At 36.9% G+C, this 22,274-nt stretch overlaps 2 protein-coding genes across 5 annotated transcripts in view; one reads left to right on the top strand and one right to left on the bottom strand.

Annotated features, from left to right (window-relative positions):
* The window catches only part of LOC110451582 (protein CIP2A homolog), a 28,020-nt gene extending 9,961 nt beyond the window's left edge, over positions 1-18,059 (top strand). For 2 of the 3 annotated variants that reach the window (XM_021499690.1, XM_021499688.1), the window contains 13 exons: positions 101-245; positions 1,883-1,982; positions 2,286-2,404; positions 2,883-3,102; positions 3,856-3,879; positions 9,485-9,547; positions 9,958-10,068; positions 11,036-11,169; positions 11,933-11,995; positions 12,366-12,479; positions 13,054-13,106; positions 15,235-15,374; positions 15,892-18,059. In XM_021499690.1, the coding sequence (XP_021355365.1) occupies positions 101-245; positions 1,883-1,982; positions 2,286-2,404; positions 2,883-3,102; positions 3,856-3,879; positions 9,485-9,547; positions 9,958-10,068; positions 11,036-11,169; positions 11,933-11,995; positions 12,366-12,479; positions 13,054-13,106; positions 15,235-15,374; positions 15,892-16,056 (1,451 nt within the window). In that variant the 3' untranslated portion in view covers positions 16,057-18,059. The remainder of the gene's footprint in view (positions 1-100; positions 246-1,882; positions 1,983-2,285; positions 2,405-2,882; positions 3,103-3,855; positions 3,880-9,484; positions 9,548-9,957; positions 10,069-11,035; positions 11,170-11,932; positions 11,996-12,365; positions 12,480-13,053; positions 13,107-15,234; positions 15,375-15,891) is intronic. The other variant, XM_021499689.1, reaches the window with a different exon arrangement.
* Positions 18,060-18,912: 853 nt separating this feature from the next.
* Positions 18,913-22,274, bottom strand: part of LOC110451580 (exostosin-2-like) — an 11,982-nt gene continuing 8,620 nt past the window's right edge. For both annotated transcript variants that reach the window (XM_021499686.1, XM_021499685.1), the window contains one exon: positions 18,913-20,619. In XM_021499686.1, the coding sequence (XP_021355361.1) occupies positions 20,266-20,619 (354 nt within the window). In that variant the 3' untranslated portion in view covers positions 18,913-20,265. The remainder of the gene's footprint in view (positions 20,620-22,274) is intronic.

Here is a 22,274-nt window from a genome sequence, read left to right as displayed (position 1 = left end):
GTGTTTGCTGGTGAGGAGGATACCAAGAAGAAGCTGTGTAAGATTTTTTATGAGTAATTGAAGTATTTTTTTATGTTGACACTATTGCCCCTCCTTTCAGTGTTCGCTGGTGAGGAGGATACCAAGAAGAAGCTGTGTAAGATGGTAGACATGAGCCTGTTCTCGGGTCTGCTGGAACACCAGTTTACCTACAATAGGGTGGCGCTTCGCTGTAACAAAGTGGTCTCCCCTGATGAGGATTGGAGGTGAGGTTCACAACGTTGTCTGATAGTCTATTACAATATCTTGTGATAAATCAAGCATGAAAGCATCCACATTTTCATGAATTATTGGTCATCTGCAGCTCAACATCTATCACTCAAAGGTCAAGGTCACATACAGGGATCCGCTGTCTGGCCATTCTAATGTTTTACCAGACAAGAACTCACACATGTCACATTCATGACTCTTAGTTAAAAGTCAAGGTTGCATTAACATATGAAAGTCAACTGTTTTGTCCTTCATTTGGCACCTGGACTAAAGCTTATAATTTGCTTCTGTATTTTATGAAGTTTTGTATACAGATGTATCCCTGTTAAACATTTGGTCAGATACTGATTTTATCACCCCAGAGATTTCAGTAGACCGTTGGGAGCATGTTTTTGACTCCCCAAAAACCGGCTTTGAATCTTCAGGGTAAAAGGATATGTCTATGTAACATACATTTTGAGCTTCCAAATTTCAGGGTGAATGTTATTAGACTTTTGAGATTGTTGAATGTCACAGGTCATTTGAATGCCCCTGACCTTACTCCATAGTTCAAGGTTACAGTAATGTAAAACTTTTTCATGATCATCAACTGAAGGTCAAGGTCAGAAGAAATACTGTATACTGGGGAATTTTCGCTGCAGTTTAATTTCGCCTGTTTCGTCCTTCATAATTAAGGCATTAACAACAACATAATAATAATAATTCTAATATACAGCATTTGATATAGCGCCCTATCTAGCTAACATAAGCCACTCTTAAGCGCTTTACAGTACATAAATATACAATTATGAGGAATTCGCAAGAGCTGTCTTATCAGGCGCTATTACTATCTCCCTATGTGTGTATGCCTGCGTGGGTGCTGGAGTCATAATGTGTTGTGTTTGTAGTGGGACCGTGCTTCCAACGGCACCATTTATAGTGACACCTCACTTGAATGCAACAGCACAGATACCGCAACACCCACCCCAGACCAATANGACACCTCACTTGAATGCTACAGCACAGATACTGCAACATCCACCCTAGACCATTTTAGTCTCCTCCTGGGTTGTTGGAGCAGGAGAAAAACACTTTCTCTGAATGCCCATGCGTACGACGACTTCGGGGATTGAACCCCGGACGCATGCGTGGAAAGCCAGAGTGTTAACCACTCGACCAATCCGCCCTTAACATACATAGTTATTGAATGTGAAGGGAGAAAGTCTGACTGGGCGAAAGTTTCCCAGGATACAGTAGTCAACATTCCATAACTATGTCATAAAATTCTGTATCCGTATCATAGATTTAGATTAGCTGCAGATATTCTGATATAACTTTGTTCACATATGTACCACCACTGTATGTCTCATACCAATCAAGTCTGTGGTCAAAGGTCAAGGTAAAGGGATCAAAGGTCAACTCATTCAGATGCTTGTCCAGGCACAAACTTCTAAATGACTGAATTTATTTTACGAAGCTTTATAGACAGATGTATCGTAAGTTGTAACTAAAACAATACACAACGTGCCGAGTCTATGCTACAAGGGGTTAAGGTAACATCCTTATAATGCTACGAATACTGCAGTAAAATTTATTTCCACATTGAGATATTTTTTCGTCCTAAACTGATAAAGCATACATTTTTCATTTACAGTGAGTATGGTGTAGACGTTGTGTTATGTGGATTGGAGCTAATGGAGAAGCTGAAGAGAAGTCTTCCTGATGTGGACGCACTCTTCTGTTCCACATTACAGGTAAAAGGATATTTGAAATAATGTAATATTGTATACTGGTACTCAAGATTTATTTGGCTGCATTTAAATTTTTGGTGTTATAAATGAAGTTTTTTGATAAATTCTGATAACAAAACATTTATGTGTGAGCAATGATGAAAGGGAATTCATTTAAATGTTGCAGGCTATATTCAATTCTGAATTATTTCCTATCATAAAGTGGGATATTTTGGGCGTGGTTCTGTTTTAGTTTACACTTTTTATGCATTAGTATAAAATCGGTTGATTCTGATATTGCATTTCATTATAATTAATTATTATCAGGACAGTCGCCTGGTACCATTTCTGTCGGCGGGGATGACCAGTCCAGATCGGTCACGGGTCCAGACAGCTCTTCAAATGATCACCACAGCCTCGACCCTAGACAGCTTCCCAGTTGTACTGTACGTATAGTGAATGTATAATATCAAATTTTTAGTCACCCCTGGGGGAACTCCAGTGGGGACTATTAATTTTGGTTTCAGTCCCAGATTTTGACCTCTGTTAGGAGGGCTGTTGTGTATCTTGCTTCTGTCGGAATATACCAGGCGCTAATTACAAGCTCTTGGATAACTCAGATATAGATTTCCTTTTTAAACAGTAATAGCATTAAACCTAAAGGCGTTCCAAATTCCCCACTGGAATTACATATAACCTAAAGATGTTCCGAGTATGAATCAGGCACCTTTGAGGTTCCCGAAGGGGTAAACTGTTGTATTATAATTTAAAATGTAATTTTTGTGTTCATGCTCAATTAGTAAGCCTTATATTTTCCTACTGGTACTACCAGAGGGGCATATACTTTTCCCACTACAGTTATATGGTCTTATACAGTTATAGGGTTAACACAAGTTTCAGTTGACTTGATGTGTGTGGTTGTAGATTGGGAGATACTATAGCTGCTAATAACACCCGTCAACATGAGCGTCTCACTGCCAGTCCAACATTGGGGTGGCAACAGGTGGAGCCTAAACCTCTGGCTGTAACACAGTACCGTAACAAGGAAAATATGCCCCTAGGCAACCACTGTCAGAAACAGGATCCCATGAACCAGGACGCCTCCATCAACTCCATTATAGAGAGGATGCAGTCAGGACTACAGGTAAGAATCTCCAGGACTCGTTATGTACTTAATGTAGGTGTGCACTGTTTATATGCACCATGTGTTTCAATATATTTCTAGATTAGAGCACTCATATGTCATAAGTTTTTTTAAGAGATTTTGCTCGATGGAATTCAGAATGATATTGATTAACTCATTAACCCCTGAAAATTCACAATGAACTATTCAAACCTTTGAATTGGAAGAGTTCAAATGTGTTTTCAGGGGTGAATTAGGTAAATCTGGCATTTTCCATAGATATATATTTAGTATGAATGTGAATAGTGTACTTTCAATTAAAGACATTTTCTACCCTATGTCAGCTCTTAAAGCCAGGAAGTAACTTTCCCCGTAATAGATATAGGTAAACTCCAGCCTTAATTCTGCTATATATCTATTGTTGTTCCTTTTACGAATCAAAATTTTCATGTATAAGACAAACAATGCACAATCTTAAAAAAGTATATTTTTGAACGAAAAAAAATCATATTTTCTCATTATGTTGTGGTAAACAGATATATACCTATAAACAATGAATCCTTCGCTGTCCTTAACTTCTGTTGTGATTATAAACTTTTTCTCATTGTCACAACATCAACTTCTATTCTGGTAGACTATCATTTGCAAGAACAAGCTCAACATATCATGAAGAAGAGAGTTTCCACAATTAAAAAGAAATCTTATGTTGGAAAGTTGTTCCAAACTCTGCTCCATGATTTATGTTGAATTGAAAATGACCCTTGATATTAACAGACCTATTTTCAAGGCCATGTTAATGTAAGTATCTAACCTAAGGTTTGCTTTGATGTTTGTGTTTGCATTTGTCGGCATTGTGCATGTTTAGGGTTTAAATTTATTATTTGTCTTAAATATTGTTCAGTTTTATACAGAGTTGTTTGTTTAAAAAAATTAATTATAGTTCATTGATTTTAGTTTCATGTAGTAAAGTCAAAATATCATATATTGCTCAGAATTCGTTCTGAAGCAATAAAGGATTGCAGATTATTAAGAAGAAAATATATGTCTGCAATAAGGTGAATTTGGAAATACTTGATACTCATGCCTACTCTCTACATAAAAAACAACACCTGGTATGTCACGGTAACGTGTCACTCCATTTGGATATTAAAGGGACCAATCATTTGTCTAGTGGGACAATTACTTATACTGAACAGGTATGCCTAGAAGTCCAATATCAAGACAAAAAGTATTATTATAAACTACCAGCTACTATTTACTAGTTATTGGTCCCCAACAGTGAAACCGAGGGGGACTATAGGTTTTGTCTGCGTCCCTTCGTCTGTCTGTCCGTCAATTGTCCTCCATTACCTTTGGTTGAAGTTTTGTAATAACTCACCGTTCTGACACTTAATAATAGTGTTAGGATGCTGATTTTATTTACAGAGATAGTTTAGGGTCTAGCATTGTGATGTTGTTAAGTGACAGTTGATTTTTCTTTTAAATTTTGGACATGTTTTTGACTTTACTATCTTGGCCAAAGTCTAAAACCTGCTTCACCTATTGAATATAACAAATACATTATTAAAGGACATGATATTGGGAAAGTAAGGGCATTCGATTGTTCCGCATTGTCTTTACTGTGTTTTAGAAAACATTGTTCCTTGCAATATCTTGTTTGCTGTATCTGTTGGGGGCGCCAGTAGAGGACATGTATCGATTCATCAATACCCACAGAATGCTCGTTTTTCAAGGTTTTAGATTTTTATTGAATATTTGGTAATTCTTGCGTCGTTTTTTCTCCCAACCTTTCCAGATTTATAGCAGAATATTGTTTTGTAGTTGTCTTATTTTTTGTGTATTGATGATAGCAAAAATAAAACCTGTACAAAAAAAATTATCTTTAAATTTCAAATAGGTGTACCAGACTGCTCCGATTTACCTGGGTACATCTAATGGTACAGGTATACAAGATGTCCAAGATAAATCAGAATATACTGTTGTCTGTTGTACTTTATTTTTTAGGTATATCTAATTGTATAGGTGTACAAGACCACTTAATCTAATTTTAATGGTATTATGGCATACCAGATTCTGAGGTGGTATATCGGTATCTTATGGTACTAGGTACGTAAGTCTAATTGGACAGTGTATTGGTATATCACATCGGCTAGGCCTAAATTAAAATATTGTTCGTTTCCCCTTTACCTACCTACCCACCAAAATATCCCCTACCCAAACTATTTTATTGACATTTTCCAGAAAGACATCTTTTTTATATTTTTGTTAATTGTTTAAAATAAGATCATTTTTTTTATGCTTGTACTACTGGTATTCTGTTTGATTTTTAAGTAACTACTTACAGTATAAATAAAAAATAAAAAAAATATAATAATTTCCCTACCTACCTACCCCCCAAAAAAAAATAGATATAATAATTTCCCTACCTACCTACCCATGATTTATGTTTGGGTCGATAAAGGGGAAACAAACAATATTTTAATTTAGGCCCTATATAGATATCAGGTATCAGTATCCTCCGTCTCTGACTGACTTGCTGTGCACAAATGATAATCTGATTAAAATCATATGTTACATGGCTTCGTTAACTTTGTACTACGCCTGAACATCTGAGTGTGCCGCGGTCAGGGTCACGTTCAGGTGACCTTTATATTAATAAATACTCATTAAGTTTTGACCAATCAGAGACCCTTTTGCAAAAGGGCGCTGTTAACTTTGTACTACGCCTGAACATCTGAGTGTGCCGCGGTGTTCTGAAGTTATTTGAGATTGATTGTCTGAAACCCGAACAGAAAAAGATATTCGAAGCTTTATAATAGAGAAGAAAGACTGTATTGCGGTGTTGCCTACGCAATTATTACCCAATGGGTACGTTTTCCTTGGCGTCGTAGAAACGTCAGTTACCGCCGCCATATTTGTTTTGGAAAACTAATCTGTTTGATACCCCTCACTATTTATCTATCAACCATGATATTCCGATTCGCTGGCAAACTTTTGCCAGCGTGCCTCTGATTGGTTCATCTAAATGTCACTTGAACGTGACCCTGACCGTGGCACATTCAGATGTTCAGGCGGAGCCATGTAACAGATGATTTTAATCAGATTGCACAAATGAGTGATGGTTTTTAATAACGTGTTTGAACAATCTAGTCACTTGTTATGTGGTGAACAATCTAGTCACTTGTTACTGACTTTGTTACACATGTGTCCATATTGATCAATAATTTGTTACAAAGTTGAAATAATCTGTATCATTCTGTGAAGAAAACTTGTATTAATTTTTAGCTCATCTACCTGAAGGTGCCCATAAACAGCATCAACCTTTTTAAAAAAAACAATTTCTTCAGAATAATCAAGGGGATATGGTGATATTTTGCCCCGCATAAAGGGATAAGGGCCATCAAATTTGTTCAAATGAATGACCTTGACCCACTTTCAAGGTCACAGGGGTCAAATTTATGCCTCTTGTGCGACTGGCGTGTCATCAGTGCCTGAAGTTTGGTGGATAGGAGTTTGTCAGCTGATTGCTAAATGCAATTTTCCCATATCCAAGCCTTTAGAAACAAAGAAAAATATGCAAATGGAAGTACTGTATATTGTTTATGGGTGATTTAAGTGGCTAATTTGTTGTGTGATCATAGCCAGTCATCAAAACAGGAAATTTATTACTACTTTAAGTTGAATTTTGTCTCGCTGTCACGAAGTAGCGGAAGCGAGTCTAAGGTGTTGCTTTTCCGGCAATGGCGGTGGCATTAACAGCAACGTCAACCTAAAGGTTTGGCGTTTAAGTTAGCTTCACTGAAAGTATAAGTGCTAGACCAACCAAACTTTGACCATACTTGCATCTTAGGTATTACATCTCAACCCATGTGTCCAATGCTGGTGCGGCCTACCTTTCATGGTTCATGACTTTGTCAGCATCTCCATCAACATTGAGTTTTTGTATTTAAGCTAGTGTCTCTGATATGTGCATTGAGGTCAAAGCGGGGCACAGGCGAGACCTATCAATCCAAATGGCTTGTTAATACTGCAGTTTCTAACTTGTTAAACACAATTTTTGTTGGCTTAAGTATTAAATAGCAAAAGTGGAATATTTTACAGTGATTGGACCACTGAATGAGGTTCTAATGTAACCAAACTGCTGACTGTTAGGATTGGCTTTGTATATTTAAGAAAGTCTTGTGTGTATGCTACTAACACTAATTCCTAATAGTAGTATAACTTTAGTGACTAATATTAAAACTGGAAGAAATTCTTATATCTTAACAAGCATGTCATGGATGAAGAAATCTGCCAATATGTCCTACATTGTATATTGAGAGCAAAAGTTCTCCCATAGTTCTAATTATGTCCCCGAACAAAGTGTGGGGACATATTTTTTTTGCTCCGTTTCTTTTCCTTCTTATTATTTAATTATTATTCTTCTCGTCGTAAAATTTTGTCCTGACACATTTCTGAAAACACCCCTGCAGGTTGGGGGATCAAGAAAAAAATACACCTGCTGTTACCTACTGCATGTATTGTAAGAGGCGACTATTGTGGGAACCCCCTGCAGAATTAGCAAGATTTGCTTTCTTGCCCTCTACTTGGGGACACAAAAGCGACCCAAATAAATCTGCTATAGCTGGGATCTTTATATTTCTCTCTACTTCTAACTACCTTTATTTCCTAATGCCTCACTTAGCAGTACCTCATTTTTGGCTTTAATGTTGAATGTTCGCCCAGGTGAGAAATGCAAAGCCATTCCAAAGTCCTTAAAATTGGTAGTTGTTCTTCTCTGCTTAACGTTCAGCATTAAGGGTAATGGCAACAACTGGTTCACCCGTTTTCAGTATAATGCGACTGGGCGGAATGCTATGCTGGGTGCCTTCGGCATGGTATTTCAGTCAGATAGCAATATAAAGTTGGCATCAGATCTGTGCTATCAAAAGGAGGCAAGTACACCAATATACCCTGTCTGGCGTCAACTTTTTACTTTAAACAACTTGTTCTCAATAACCAAAAGGCCCAGGGTAATGATATTGGGCCTGTAGCATGCTGGGATGAAGGGCTACCAAGTGTGTTAAAATGAATAACCTTGACCCACTTTCAAGGTCATTGGGGTCAGATGTCTTAAATTCTTCAAACAACTTCTTCTCAATAACCGAAAGGTCCAGGGTACTGATATTAGGCCTGTAGCATGTTGGGATGAAGGGCTACCAAGTTTGTTCAAATGAGTGACCATGACCCACTTTCAAGGTCATTGGGGTCCGATGTCTTAAATTCTTCAAACAACTTCTTCTCAATAACCAAAAAGCCCAGGGTACTTAAATTTGGCCTGTAGCTAGCTGGGATGAAGGGCTACCAAGTGTGTTCAAATGAATAACCTTGACCCACTTTCAAGGTCATTGGGGTCCGATGTCTTAAATTCTTCAAACAACTTCTTCTCAATAACCAAAAGGCCCAGGGTACTGATATTGGGCCTGTAGCATGCTGGGATGAAGGGCTACCAAGTTTGTTCAAATGAATGACCATGACCCACTTTCATGGTCACTGGGGTCAGATGTCTTAAAATCTTCAAACAACTTCTTCTCAATAACCAAAAGGCCCAGGGAAATGATATTGGGCCTGTAGCATGCTGGGATGAAGGGCTACCAAGTTTGTTCAAATGAATGACCATGACCATGCACTGGAACATAGCTGCGTTGGTGTTTGGGGGACATCTGTAATGGTCCCCATTACAAATAGTACTTGTTATTGATGAAGTTTTGATGAAGTTGTACAATAGTTTTAACAGCATTGCCCAGTTGCTAATGTTAGAAATATTTTGGGTCTTAATAAGTGTTACATTGCTTCTCTTCAAAGTGAACCGTTGTACGGTATTTAAATCATATTTTAGTGGATTCATTGCCATGTTTCTGTTGGATATATAGCTAGACTTTATAGCTTCTAAATATTAAGCTTTAAGGATCATTTCAGGAAAACACAGGACTGCACTGCAGGTTTTGTTTTGGGGCACAAGTCAAAGAATTTAATTAATATGGAAGTAATATTATAAACAGAAAATCAAACAGTGGATATAACATTTATTTTGGAGACCTGGGATTGAGAAGATTTATTTTTGGGTGAGACTATACCTGGCTACTTTTGCCCAGTCAAATATTCTCCACTTGCTGATAAAATCCATGTTCGCCCAGTGATGAGTTCGCCCAGTGATGATTTCGCCCTTCACATGTCATTACTATATATTGTGTGTTGTGTACCAATGTTCGCTGCCATCATAAATTCACCTTCATTGCGGAGGGCGAAAAAGGCGAAAGTCAAACTGCAACAAACATTTCCCAATATACAGTATAGTTTTGTTTGTTAATTTATTAAACAAAGTTCACATGGGACTGATAATATCATTAACTTATCATTACAGATGAACGAGATCAAGGCGTCCGAGATCATTGATATCTACGAACACAAGCTTCAGTCCCTACAGGTAATACTTGTAAATCTACCTACCAGTTTGGGTGTTTCATAGAATATTTGAATTGTAGGGCTACCAAACACAGTTTTCAAACAGATTTGTTAGCTATCCTGTATCAACATCTATAATATTTAACGCATGTAGTTGTTTTGAGAATGGAGAAAGAGACACAGGTATCATTTAAAATAATTTTATCAACTAGAGATAACAATCCAACCCTCCAACTATGATAGGGGAATCTCAACCCTGGGGGAAAGATTCTTAAGTTGCCAAACAATCGGCAAACCTCATGTTTGGCAACTTTACAATCTTCCCCCTCGGGTTGAGATTCCCCTATCTCACCCCCAATGGGGTGAGAGATTCTATTAGTCCATATGGTATTGTAAGTACAGAATATGATATAACTGACTGATATTATACAGACCAAGGAGGACCAGCTACAGGACTTACTGGATGCTAAGGCCCTAGCTTTGTCTCAGGCTGACCGACTCATCGCTCAGTACAGGTCTCGCCGGGCGCAGTATGAGGCTGAGGTGAGTAACTTGACCAGTTTACTGGTCACCCTACCGTAGGTATATGAAACAGTATATATATAGGATCTTACATGAGTTTCCATTCCATATGAGATTTATGAAACGTGTTTAAGAATTTATCAATTTAGCGAGCCTCTGTCAAACTAAAATGAAAAATTTGTGACGAGTTTCATAAATTTCATATGCAATGTAAAAGGAGTGAAAGATCCTTTTTATCACATAATCAAGATTTGTGGCATTTATTCGTGTGAAACGGCAATTTTCATGCAACCTTGAAATGTAAAAGCCGCCATTTTGACTCCAGTGCGTAAGTTTGTGACGGCATGTACTTGTCCTAGGCATGACGTCATAATTGAAACAATTGCAACTTACAACCAATCAAAGGGTTGATAGGTCATATCACATAGGTTAATATGCAAAAAAATATGAAATGGGTATATTCACTGGATAATACAGTACATTATGTGATAAATATAACTATTGATAGTTCACATAGTTATTGCACCAGTAAGAATGTCACTATTAAAAAGTGTTCATTACATTTTGTGGGGCCCATCAAGTCCCCATTCAAATATATGCCTTTCACAGCTAAATTCCATATTCGCTCATTTTGAATTTCGCCTTTCACACATAGTTACTATATTAGGTATGCTGAGTACCAATATTTTATGTCACAATACATTTGCCACTGTTGCGGAGGGTGAAAAGGGTGAAAATCAAACTGCGTCGGAAATATTCCAGTATCCACTATTTTAGTAGTTTTCCGTTCACGGTTGAAATTTAAGACCCATATCATGGCTGTCTGAAGTATTTTTAAATTCTTAAAATTCCATCATATCAGAGTGAAGTGAGCTTGTATTTATGACCCATGGTAATGTTGTAGACACACATTTGAAGAGAATCAAGATAATCTTATAAGCACACAATCGATGTGAGTTTTTATTTGTGAACCATGCTGGTGTTGTAGGCACACAAGATGAGGTCCATGGTTCAGGATTCGGAGAGGAGAAGTGAACAGTACCGTGAACAGTTGAATGATGTCATGCTGAAAGGGGAACACCTACAGAACGAGCTGGAACAGGTCAACCAGGAAAAACACAAGTAGGTCACCACTCTCCAGACACTTTGAATGGATTAGGTCACAAATAATATTCATAAAAATTGGCCAAACAATGACAGTAATTTGCATGGAAGCTGGGGCATTCATATCTCACAGTATTGATATCTGTCTGATGTTTACATTTTATAACAGCAGGGCAAATTTAGTATGAGGAAAACTGATTTTAAAAGAAGGAAAGACAAACATTTATCCAGGTAAAAATATAACAGTTTGAAGTGTTTTCTAAGGTAATTAGACAACATTGTATTTGTAACTTCAGTAGTAAAAGCTATGTTGAAATAAGATATTCTCATGATTTCACGACAAAACACCATTTCACGGGTACATGAATTTGTGGATTAAGAGTACCCACTCAAATGGAGAATATTGTAATTACTTTGTGGACCAATGAATTCGTGGATGAAGATTACCTAGGAAATCAATGAAATTAAAAAACGCTTCAATCATGATTGATGTGACAGTATTAAGAAAACTAGGATCACAGTGCTGCCCCTAAATGGGGATATGTCTGTCTATTTTATATTACCCACTCAAATAAGAGTTCTGCCCCAGGAATCGGGGGATGTCTACTTTATATCTGTACCCAATATGTGAGATCGTAGTTCAGCCCCAGGAATGGGGGATGTCTACTTTATACTTGTACCCAATATGTGAGATCGTAGTTCAGTCCCAGGATTATAAGGTAACTGTCAACTTTACATTTTCCACTGTGTGTGAGTTTTAATTGATGACATTATTTTACAGACTTGAAGAAGTGGCGACTGAACACAAACGGCTTACAGTGGCCTACATGGAGCTGTCAGAGAAGTATGTCATCTATTGTAAACAGTTCTAACAAGACTCTTTGTGTGTATATACTCAGGGCCAACATTGGCCACCATTCTTAATGGGATTGAGACTTTTTCCCCACAATTTGATACCTTTTTTTTCTTTATATATTTTTCTAGCCAAACACATTTCCATTTCTTAATTATCCTAACATGTATGATTAAGCAAGAAGGAGGAGTACAATATATTTGCAGTTTGTGAAAGAGTTGTTTTACTTAAAATACTCTTTGGTAGTTGACTGAATTATTACCAGATTTGGTGTTGCAACATTATAAATGCTTACAATTTTAAAAAAGATTTCCAAATGCCAATTTTATTTTAATTTTTTTTAATTTTAATTTTTTTCCAGGTATGAAAGTTCTGAGAAGTCGTTACTCTGTCTAAAACAGGAACACAAGACGCTGATGGAGATGCATGAAATGTTAAATAAACACAACGAATCATTAAAACACCAGCATGATGTGTAAGTAATGACGGTAAAACCTCCTTATACCGCCAGTTCTTGGTGGAATCAAGCAGAATGCAGTCATTATATAGGAATTTGGCAATATATTGAGGGAAATGTGTAAGAACTATTAACATCAAGAGATAAGAGAACCTCAACAAATGGTGTCAAATATCACTTGGGGCATTATATAGAGGTTTAATATCATTCAGTGATCTGACTAGTTAGATATGTTTAGAAAATCTTCCGAAGAACTGTAATTGTTAGTAGTTTGTTAATCAACATCTTTTGTGGCTTTGGAGTAAACTTTTATTTGGTAATCAAGGATCTGTTTCTGTCATCAAATTTGAGTTGGGCCGTAACATTTGATCAGTTGAAGAATGTTCCTGCACGTGTGTATCACTTTGCAGTATATCCCAAATCTATCCTTATTCCAGATAGTACTTTGTCCTCCTGCTTCATTTAAAACCAGCCAAATGAAATATAGGGATGCTTTGTAACACTTTCCTTTCTTGTGTCAGTTTTGAGGTTTGTTGAGCACACTTTATGCCAAAACATTAAGGTTGTATGTTAGATTTGTTGTATTTTACAGGGCCTCGGAACAGCTATCCAAACTCTCCAAACAGCTTATGGAGAAGGCGTCGGGTAAGAATCTGTTAGTCTAGCTTCATTAAGACAGCCAAGGGTATCTCCTATGGAGAAGGCGTCGGGGAAGAATCAGTAAGTCTAGCTTCATTAATACAGCCAAGGGTGTCTCCTATGGAGAAGGCGTTGGGTAAAAATCTGTTAGTCTAGCATCATTAATACAGCCAAGGGTGTCTCCTATGGAGAAGGCGTCGGGTAAGAATCTGTTAGTCTAGCTTCATTAAGACAGCCAAGGGTGTCTCCTATGGAGAAGGTGTCGCGTAAGAATTTGTTAGTCTAGCTTCATTAAGACAGCCAAGGGTGTCTCCTATGGAGAAGGCGTCTGGTAAGAATTTGTTAGTCTAGCTTCATTAAGACAGCCAAGGGTGTCTCCTATGGAGAAGGCGTCGGGTAAGAATCTGTTAGTCTAGCTTCATTAAGACGGCCAAGGGTGTCTCCTATGGAAAAGGCGTCGGGTAAGAATCTGTTAGTCTAGCTTCATTAAGACGGCCAAGGGTGTCTCCTATGGAGAAGGCGTCGGGTAAGAATCTGTTAGTCTAGCTTCATTAAGACAGCCAAGGGTGTCTCCTATGGAGAAGGTGTCGCGTAAGAATTTGTTAGTCTAGCTTCATTAAGACGGCCAAGGGTGTCTCCTATGGAAAAGGCGTCTGGTAAGAATCTGTTAGTCTAGCTTCATTAAGACAGCCAAGGGTATCTCCTATGGAGAAGGCGTCGGGTAAGTATCTGTTAGTCTAGCTTCATTAAGACAGCCAAGGGTATCTCCTATGGAGAAGGCGTCGGGTAAGAATCTGTTAGTCTAGCTTCATTAAGACAGCCAAGGCTGTCTCCTATGCCCTGTTTACTGGTCCCCTAGCAGTTCATTTTTTTTTTAGTTCAGGTATATTATAAATAGCCTGTTTATCTTTTATTTTTTGGTTCAATTCTACTCAGAGAAACATTCCTGGAAAGTTATTAATATTCTCGTCTTTAAATGACGGGAGACATAGTGTAACAGTACTGGTTCTTCTTCTGATTCTTCTTGATGATGAAACTTCAAATTTCCATGCAGCATCCATAGAAGGCGTGCACTGCATTTAATTAGGTCACTTACCCAGACCTTAAGGTGGGTGGTAAAGTAAGTGCAAAATTCCGGTGAAATGTTGCCAGGGCAATAATTTTAAACTATTAAAAATATCTTGATAAACGTACAATGTATCTGCATCATCCACAGAAGGTTATCAATACATTGTAATCATAAAGTCACTTTTAACATTAGATCAAAGGTCAAATAAGTGTGAAGTTTTCAGTGAAATCTTACCTGTCATATGGATGTGTAGCAAGAAGATATGTGAATGTATTTGTCTGTACAGAACCTCTTGTGATAAAGACAGTGTGGTATTGCTAGGAGTATAGACTTATACATGTACCAAGGGAATGTCCCAGGTCTTTCAAGGGTGGAAGTGTATACAGTTCACCTAGAGTGATGATGTAAGTCTTAGATTAAGTAGGTGATTACCATATTTGATAACACATTAAAATATTTCCTCAATATTCCAGGGGTTACGATCACTTTCGCTCTCTGCACCCCTGGAATAGGTCATAGCAAAATTGAAAACACTCAGCTAGCTATTTGATTGGTCTCTGGTAAAAAAAACTAACCAATCACTAGGCTGACACCTGTCCATTGAAGATAACAAAGGAGTGACACCCGACTTCAAAGCGAGTCTATTTTACCGTTACGGGACCGGGAGATTCTTTTGATGTACATTAAAGGATCAAACTAGTCTTCCTGTCTCAGCCACAAGGTGGCACACACTGAGCCTTCGATTTTGCTATGACATATTCCAGGGGTGTAGAGAACGAAAGTGAGCTTAACCCCTGGAGTATCGAGGATGATTAAAATGCTGTATACCGGGACGCTTTTGCCGAGTCACGTACCCGCCCTTCACATGTAATAACTGTATATGATGATTTGTTGCTGTGAACTAACTAACTACTTGGTGTCATGATTAAATTGTCCTCAGTACAGAAGGAGGAAACGGCAAAATTGTATTGTAGTGAAGGTGTCACAGTATACAGTACTTTGTTTAAAGAAAAGAATGTCTAATTAAAATCCCAACATAAATGAAGGAAAATTGTGTTTATTCAGAGCTCACTCAAACTCAGCTACTACTAGAGGAAGATCACACTAAAGCCAAGAAGGAACAAGAGAAACTTGAGGACTGTTTAGATAAAATAAGGGCAAACCTGGATAGTACAGATAAAATCAAAAAGAAACTCGAACAAAAGGTAAGATTTTCATTTTTTCATACCATGACTCAGTTTGAAAGATTTTATATTTTATCGAGTATCTAGTATCCTTATTTCAATGATAAAGCTTTCATAACATTTATTTTCTTTATTTAAATATACTTTACCCTTTCACTGCTGTAAACCATATTGGACTCATCCACATCAATGCATGGTAGTCAACTAAAGTTACATAGGGGTGAAAGGGTTAAGAATGGAACTTTGGTATACAATGTTATTGAAAGAGTAAGAGCATAAATTGTCTGAACCAAACACCTGACAATAGTATCTCTTCATACAGTAGTGCTACTGACTTTTGTTTGTATGTAACTGTCTGCCATACCAGTATTGCAAATAAAATGTGTTTATAAAATTGATTTGGTCAAAAGTGTGGAGTGTACCTCCAAATTCCATTTATTTTCTTTAATGCATATAGATCGAAATGAAAAGTTTAAACTATGATATTTACTGCATTAATGATATGTTTATTGATGAGATTGTTTTCCTCTGCTAACAGGTGGTCACACTGGAGAAGACGGTGCAACAGACCGAAGAAGAACTTAGGGAGAAAACTGAAGTTGTGCGTGAGCTGAAATCCAATGTGGACAAACATAACCAGATAGCAGCACTCATACACAGCCTTAGTAGTGGCAAAAGTGACAACGAGTCCATGAAATCATGAAAAAGGACGACAATTTCACAGCTTTTATTATTACAGGGGTCACACATGTACAGGGCTGTTGTTACTCCATTGTTCTAGCACATTTGTGTTGCTAGGTAAAATCTATTTTCACAAATTGACCTGACCTAAGACTGTCCTATAAAATGTTTAAAGTCAAAATACTTATAGGTTTATTTATTCATCATGTTATCCTCAGTCACAATGAAATTAGATATAAGCATCTCCACAGAACACAATATATACAAGACCTGTATTATTTGTTTTCACAATAGAGACTAACATTTTACGACACATGTTAAACTACACCAGGGAAACATTTGTTTTGGAGCGTTGTAGAATAGTTATATCTTATGAGACTGATTAAAATGTACTCCTGTATATTGTATTTACTGGTAGTGCAAACCCTTAGGTTCAGTTTAAGATTTTCAGTAGAATTTATTGGAGTCAATTAACTTCACATTTCAAATAAGACCGTAGCATTAGAGATACAAATGTATCAAAGTTTTACTTTATAGTTATACACAAAACAATGTACTTATCAAATATGTCGCAATGTTTCAGGACCGACTGGTCCATTTGTCAAGCTTTGACTGAGAGAGCAATCTGCTTATAACCTACCAGTAACCAATTAGACACAGTGTGATTATACACTCTCTATTGATAGGCGAAACATCCCAGGTCGACGTGTGACATATGAAATATACAATTTTGTCACATCGTTGTACAGGTAAACAATACAAATCGCTCACTCGGTCATAGCTTAACAAAGGGACCAGTAGGTCTTGAAATGTTGCGACACGTTTGATATGTACATTGCTTGTGTATAAAGTAAAACTTTGATATTACATATTTCCAAACTGGTGAATCTGATTGAACATAGCATTAGCTGGTAAATGTTAGACTTCTTTATCAATTTAACATGTCCCAAACATTTCATTAATCACTACCGAATGCAGCCCACAGTGGCAGACTCACGATATGGAATCATCTTTTGCCTGGTAACAGGTCACTGGTCCAATGAATGCCTGTCCTTTGTTATCAACAGTTGTAGCCGTTGTAAAAGAGTGATTTAATTTTGTCGTCTAATTCAATTTTTATTAACAGATTACTACAGGACCATTTTCATTTATTTAACTCCGCAAATTTTTGAATTCGTTTTATTTCATGACGTAAAAATCATGGTTTCATATATTAAATTGCATAAATCAACAGACAAAATCATTTGTATGCTGTTGTTAACCCTTAATGCCTTATCTAACATCTCTGATTAGGAAATCAGGACGGTGGTCTAATAAAGTTTTAATAAAATTAGATTGACGTGTGTAGGGACAGACATGATCAAAGCCTAGGAAGAGACTTTGGTGTGTGGTTATAAACTAGTAGGACCCTCTTGAGCCATTAAGCTGATATTTATCTTGGCGTCTGAGTTTTGTTCAGAGCTGTTAAAGTCAAGAGCACCAAGTTCTATGTCAAATCAAAATAATTTCTTAGATCATCAGTTCAATTGAAAAAATGTTGCTCAATGATTATGTCAATAGTCAAAAATGTTGCTGGGAAAATCTGACTCTCTCGAAGTACCAGACCTGCAAATTTCTTTCTTTCAAACTATGTTTCTTTTTCTCTCAGACTTATCTCTTCCGTTTCCCCTTTTCTGAAATAATCCAATGCTGATTATTGTAAATAATACAGTGTACAATGCCAATGTTGTTTGTGAAAATATCATGCATCGTGAATTTGTAAAAAGTTTATTGTAATTGCATCAAGGACTGCACTTTGTTGTTTTAATACTTAAGTAACATTTTGGTGATTTTACATTAATATTAATCTGTATTGCCAAATGCCTTTTTCTTTTTAAGTTTTTGCCATTTTGTACAAAACTGAAGTACATGGTGTTTTTAAAACAATGTGTTTTGTACACAATTGAAGGTATTAAGAGAAATGTAGAATTATTTACTTTTGTATTCTCAATGAAACATGTCATTAAACTAATTTCTGTATCAATACAATTTTGTTGTGTACATTTTAAATATTGCCGATTTCGATTGGATTATCTCCCCTCCTAATGGGCAGGCGCTTCTGTGAAATTGACACCATGTTTCTGAAGAGTTCTCGTTGATTTTCAGTAATTGTAATCACTATTGTTATGCTTTTCTATTTCTTTGTATTTTAAGAATACTGCTGTCTTTGAAGCATCATAAGTAGTGTGATAGGTGAGAGTAAGTTACAAAACAGCCACATCTCAGGGCCAGTACTGGTGAGAGTAAGTTACAATACAGCCACATCTCAGGGCAAGTACTGGTGAGAGTAAGTTACAATACAGCCACATCTCAGGGCCAGTACTGTTTCTTAAGTTCTTTTGGATATCGTTTCAAAGTTAGTAAAAATGGAAAGTTCAGAGCTTCTTAAATGTTGGGTCTATTACCATAAGGCTTTATATCTTTTTTAAAATATGTTGAGTAAACTTAAAGGAAATAGAGCCAACACCCACTTTAAGTATGGTATTGAGAGCGATTTGAGTAGGATCTATAATTATAAGGTGGATTTAATCGCAACAAATTTTCCATCATACTTTCTCAGAAATAGCAATTACAAGCTTTGTCATTCCAAGATGGTCACCTGGTAACTATCTTGTTTTTACAGCTAGCTCCAAAATTGAATGTGCTCAGCTATGGACCTCAGGGGAACAAGACTGTGAAATTTAAAAAGAAATATCTGTAAAGCACTTATGGAAAAGAAACAGTTTTATAAGTATGGATAACAGACCATGGAAATATAGCAATTTTAACAGCGACACACGAGATGATAGTGAGCTACATGGAAAATGAACTGCCAGAAAATATAATGTGAAGACAGGAATGTACATGTAAAATTATTTTATTATAAAGATATCAATGACTTTCAATGAAGTAGCATAGATATTAATACATCAATAGTGTCACGTGATTTTTTAACAGACTGAATACCTGTAAAAATTACGTATGTGCTATGCACCGAGCCCTTCACATCTACAGCATACCTATAATACAGATAAATGGATGTCTAAATACAGTGACGTTTGACTTCTAGGCATCATCATAAATTGGTCCCCCACATATATAAGAGGACAAAGTATGAAAACAAAGAAAAGTGACCATTATTTACTAGAATATCATGTCTAGTTTAAATCTCAACACATTAAAAATTGAAAAAACAACAACTGGGCACTAGATATCTAATGTAATAAATCTTTTTACAACCTTTCGTTATATGGATCATGATTGAAAGACGAATCAACTATTGCAGATGCAACGTCAAATTTAAAATTGAAGCATTTTATAAACGTATAAGAAGTACATGTGTACACAATGACACCTTTACATGTGTACACAATGACACCTTTCATACACACACAAATTCACATGTATAACTAGCTGTACACTAAGTTTTAATTACTGACACACACATGTTCACTGTTTTATAAAACAACACAGCATTTTCAGTTCCAGCACTGAACCATGTTTCACCTTGTCATAGTATAGTCTAACTAAAAAATTGTAAATTTGTTCTAAAAAATGCAAATGCAATTTGCTCAAGGTAAACAAACTGGTGTTAAAATTACATTAAAATGAAATGCATAAATATAATATATACACTTCTGTCCATAGAATATAGAAAAAGGGTTAAATTGTTGGTCAGTTCTATTGATAAACAACAGTGGATGAAGCAGACAAAAGCTGACCTCATCAGTTGTAGAATTAACTTCCTTTGACCATCAACATCTTACACTCAACATTAGATCTGTCTAGTAAACTTTTAGATCTAGTTATTTCAAGCAATTAATACAGCATTCCATTTTTCTGTGATTGTGTTGATCGGAGACTAGAAGATTTTTAGCACCTTACAATCTAGAGAAGCTCCAAGCTATGGTCTCCATGTCAATGAGATTCCCATAGTGAAATCACATCACAAAAAAAGCAATCTATGAACAAAAGCTGAACACTTTAAAATGAAATGTTTTCTTTGCCAGACCTTGGTAGGACAATGTCAGATAACGAATACTGAACAAAACCTCTTCATGGGTTGAACATTGTTCAACACACTGTCTCGGTCTATATACACTTCACGACTTGTAAAATATAAAGCTGAAAGACATTTTTAAACACAGCACTTGCAGGGATTACTTCATACAAAAAAAGGTTTGAAGTACAGTCATCGTCTGTTTGTAAGGTATCATAAACTTCCTATATCGTTGTATTTCTTAAGAATATTAGGGATATTATCGTCTTTGTAGAGTACAGGGTCTGCTCGGAATTCTACAATCTTGAGTGGCATGGCCTGGTATATACTAGTGAACTTGTTGATGCACTCTGACCTTTCGACCATGTGGCTGATGTCCGACGACAACATTTCTGTATTGGTACACTCGGGGCATTTAAACTTCTTACGAGGCGTCACCTTGATTGGAGCTTTACCAGTGATGTTAGCAATGAGAAAGTTCATGGCAATGTCCTCGCAGTTCATGTGTTCATCAACCCAGTTCTTGAGGATCTCCGACATGTGGAAGGAGTACAGGTAGCTGAAATACTGTAAGGGCAAATAGGAAATATATCAGGTGTTTTTCCTAAAATTTCCAGAGCCTGATAATAGTGGGAACGATATATCCTACCATTTTACTGCAAACAATCCAGTCCCCTACAATCCCACTACAGACTAATGCTCACCCAATTTAGTTTGTTAGAGTTTCAAACTGTTCTTTCTCAGGTATAACTAAACTTCAGGTTATTTCTCTGGTATATAATTATGAACAAGTAATACGAACAATCCAGTTCTACAATCACACCTACAGAGTAACATTCGTATCAAAAATGAACGAAGAGCAATAAATGTTTTTTAAGTGGACGGGGTGCAACACCTAGTATGAAATACTGTGCCATCCCCAGAGATACTCAAAATTGGCAATTATATATGACAGTAACATAGTACCAGTGGGGGACTAATTGTCGCACAGTAATTGGATAATTAATCACGAGTTGGATGTCTTACTTCTCTCATTACATGCCTGTTAACCAAGTCAGAAGAAGATGTGATCTTACTTTGATACTTCATACCCAAACTACGGTTAAACCTATGCATTAAATGTTGAACTTGAAATATATTTCTAATAGATTCCCAAGTCGCCGTACGCATGGGATATTAGAGAAAGTGTTTTTTCTCCTGCCCACACAACTCCAACAAGTGAGGTGGCACTATAAATGATACCGTTGGAAGCACGGTCCCACTACAAACAGAACACAATACACCTCCAGCACACACACAGGCATACACACATAGTGAGATATTAGCCAGGTGGCATATGACTAGTAGTTAGCACCTGATAAGGCAGCTCCTGCTAATTCCTCAATATTGTATTGATTAATATATATGCTAATTGTATTGACTGTATAAAATTGTATATCTATGTACTGTAAAGCGCTTTAGAGTGGCTTATGTTAGCTAGATAGGGCCCTATATCAAATGTATATTTATTTATTCAATGCATTCATATTTCTTCAAACTTACATTCTTCAAGTGACACACAAAATGATGAAAATATGACATGCAGGAATATAAGAGTAAATTTAAGCAGTTTTAGTGCATTTTATGCTAATTCAGAATCTAGAGCTTCTGAATTAGCATAAAATGCACTAAAACAAAACTGTCATTAAAATAGGTATGTTTACAGTATCTAAGGACTGCTATCAACTGATCTTTCGTGTACCTACAGTTGATTTCCATCTATTTGTACCCCTTTTGCAAATACGGTTCAACCGGTTTGTCTGTTATGCAGGCCTTGCAAGACTTTGTCAAGGCTTGCCTGAAAGCAGCATCAGATTACTAGGTCCGACTTTATTTCATAAACAAACAACTCCGGACAAACTGTTTGGTTGTGATAAACGAATGCGGCCTTGGTGTCCTGAAACCCTAGCTCCCCCTGTATAAAATGTGTACCCACCTTGTGGTAGAAGGCTGCCCCTGTCGGGACCATCGACATGTTGTTTGCTCACTCTATACACAATGTATACCCACCTTGTGGTAGAAGGCTGCCCCTGTCATGACCATGGATATGTGGTTTGCCCACTCTATACACAATGTATACCCACCTTGTGGTAGAAGGCTGCCCCTGTCATGACCATGGATATGTGGTTTGCCCACTCTATACACAATGTATACCCACCTTGTGGTAGAAGGCTGCCCCTGTC

The sequence above is a fragment of the Mizuhopecten yessoensis genome, unplaced genomic scaffold, assembly GCF_002113885.1.
Source record: "Mizuhopecten yessoensis strain PY_sf001 unplaced genomic scaffold, ASM211388v2 scaffold6135_1, whole genome shotgun sequence".
NCBI classification, from domain to species: domain Eukaryota; kingdom Metazoa; phylum Mollusca; class Bivalvia; order Pectinida; family Pectinidae; genus Mizuhopecten; species Mizuhopecten yessoensis.
This window is presented reverse-complemented; position numbering and strand designations above follow the sequence as displayed.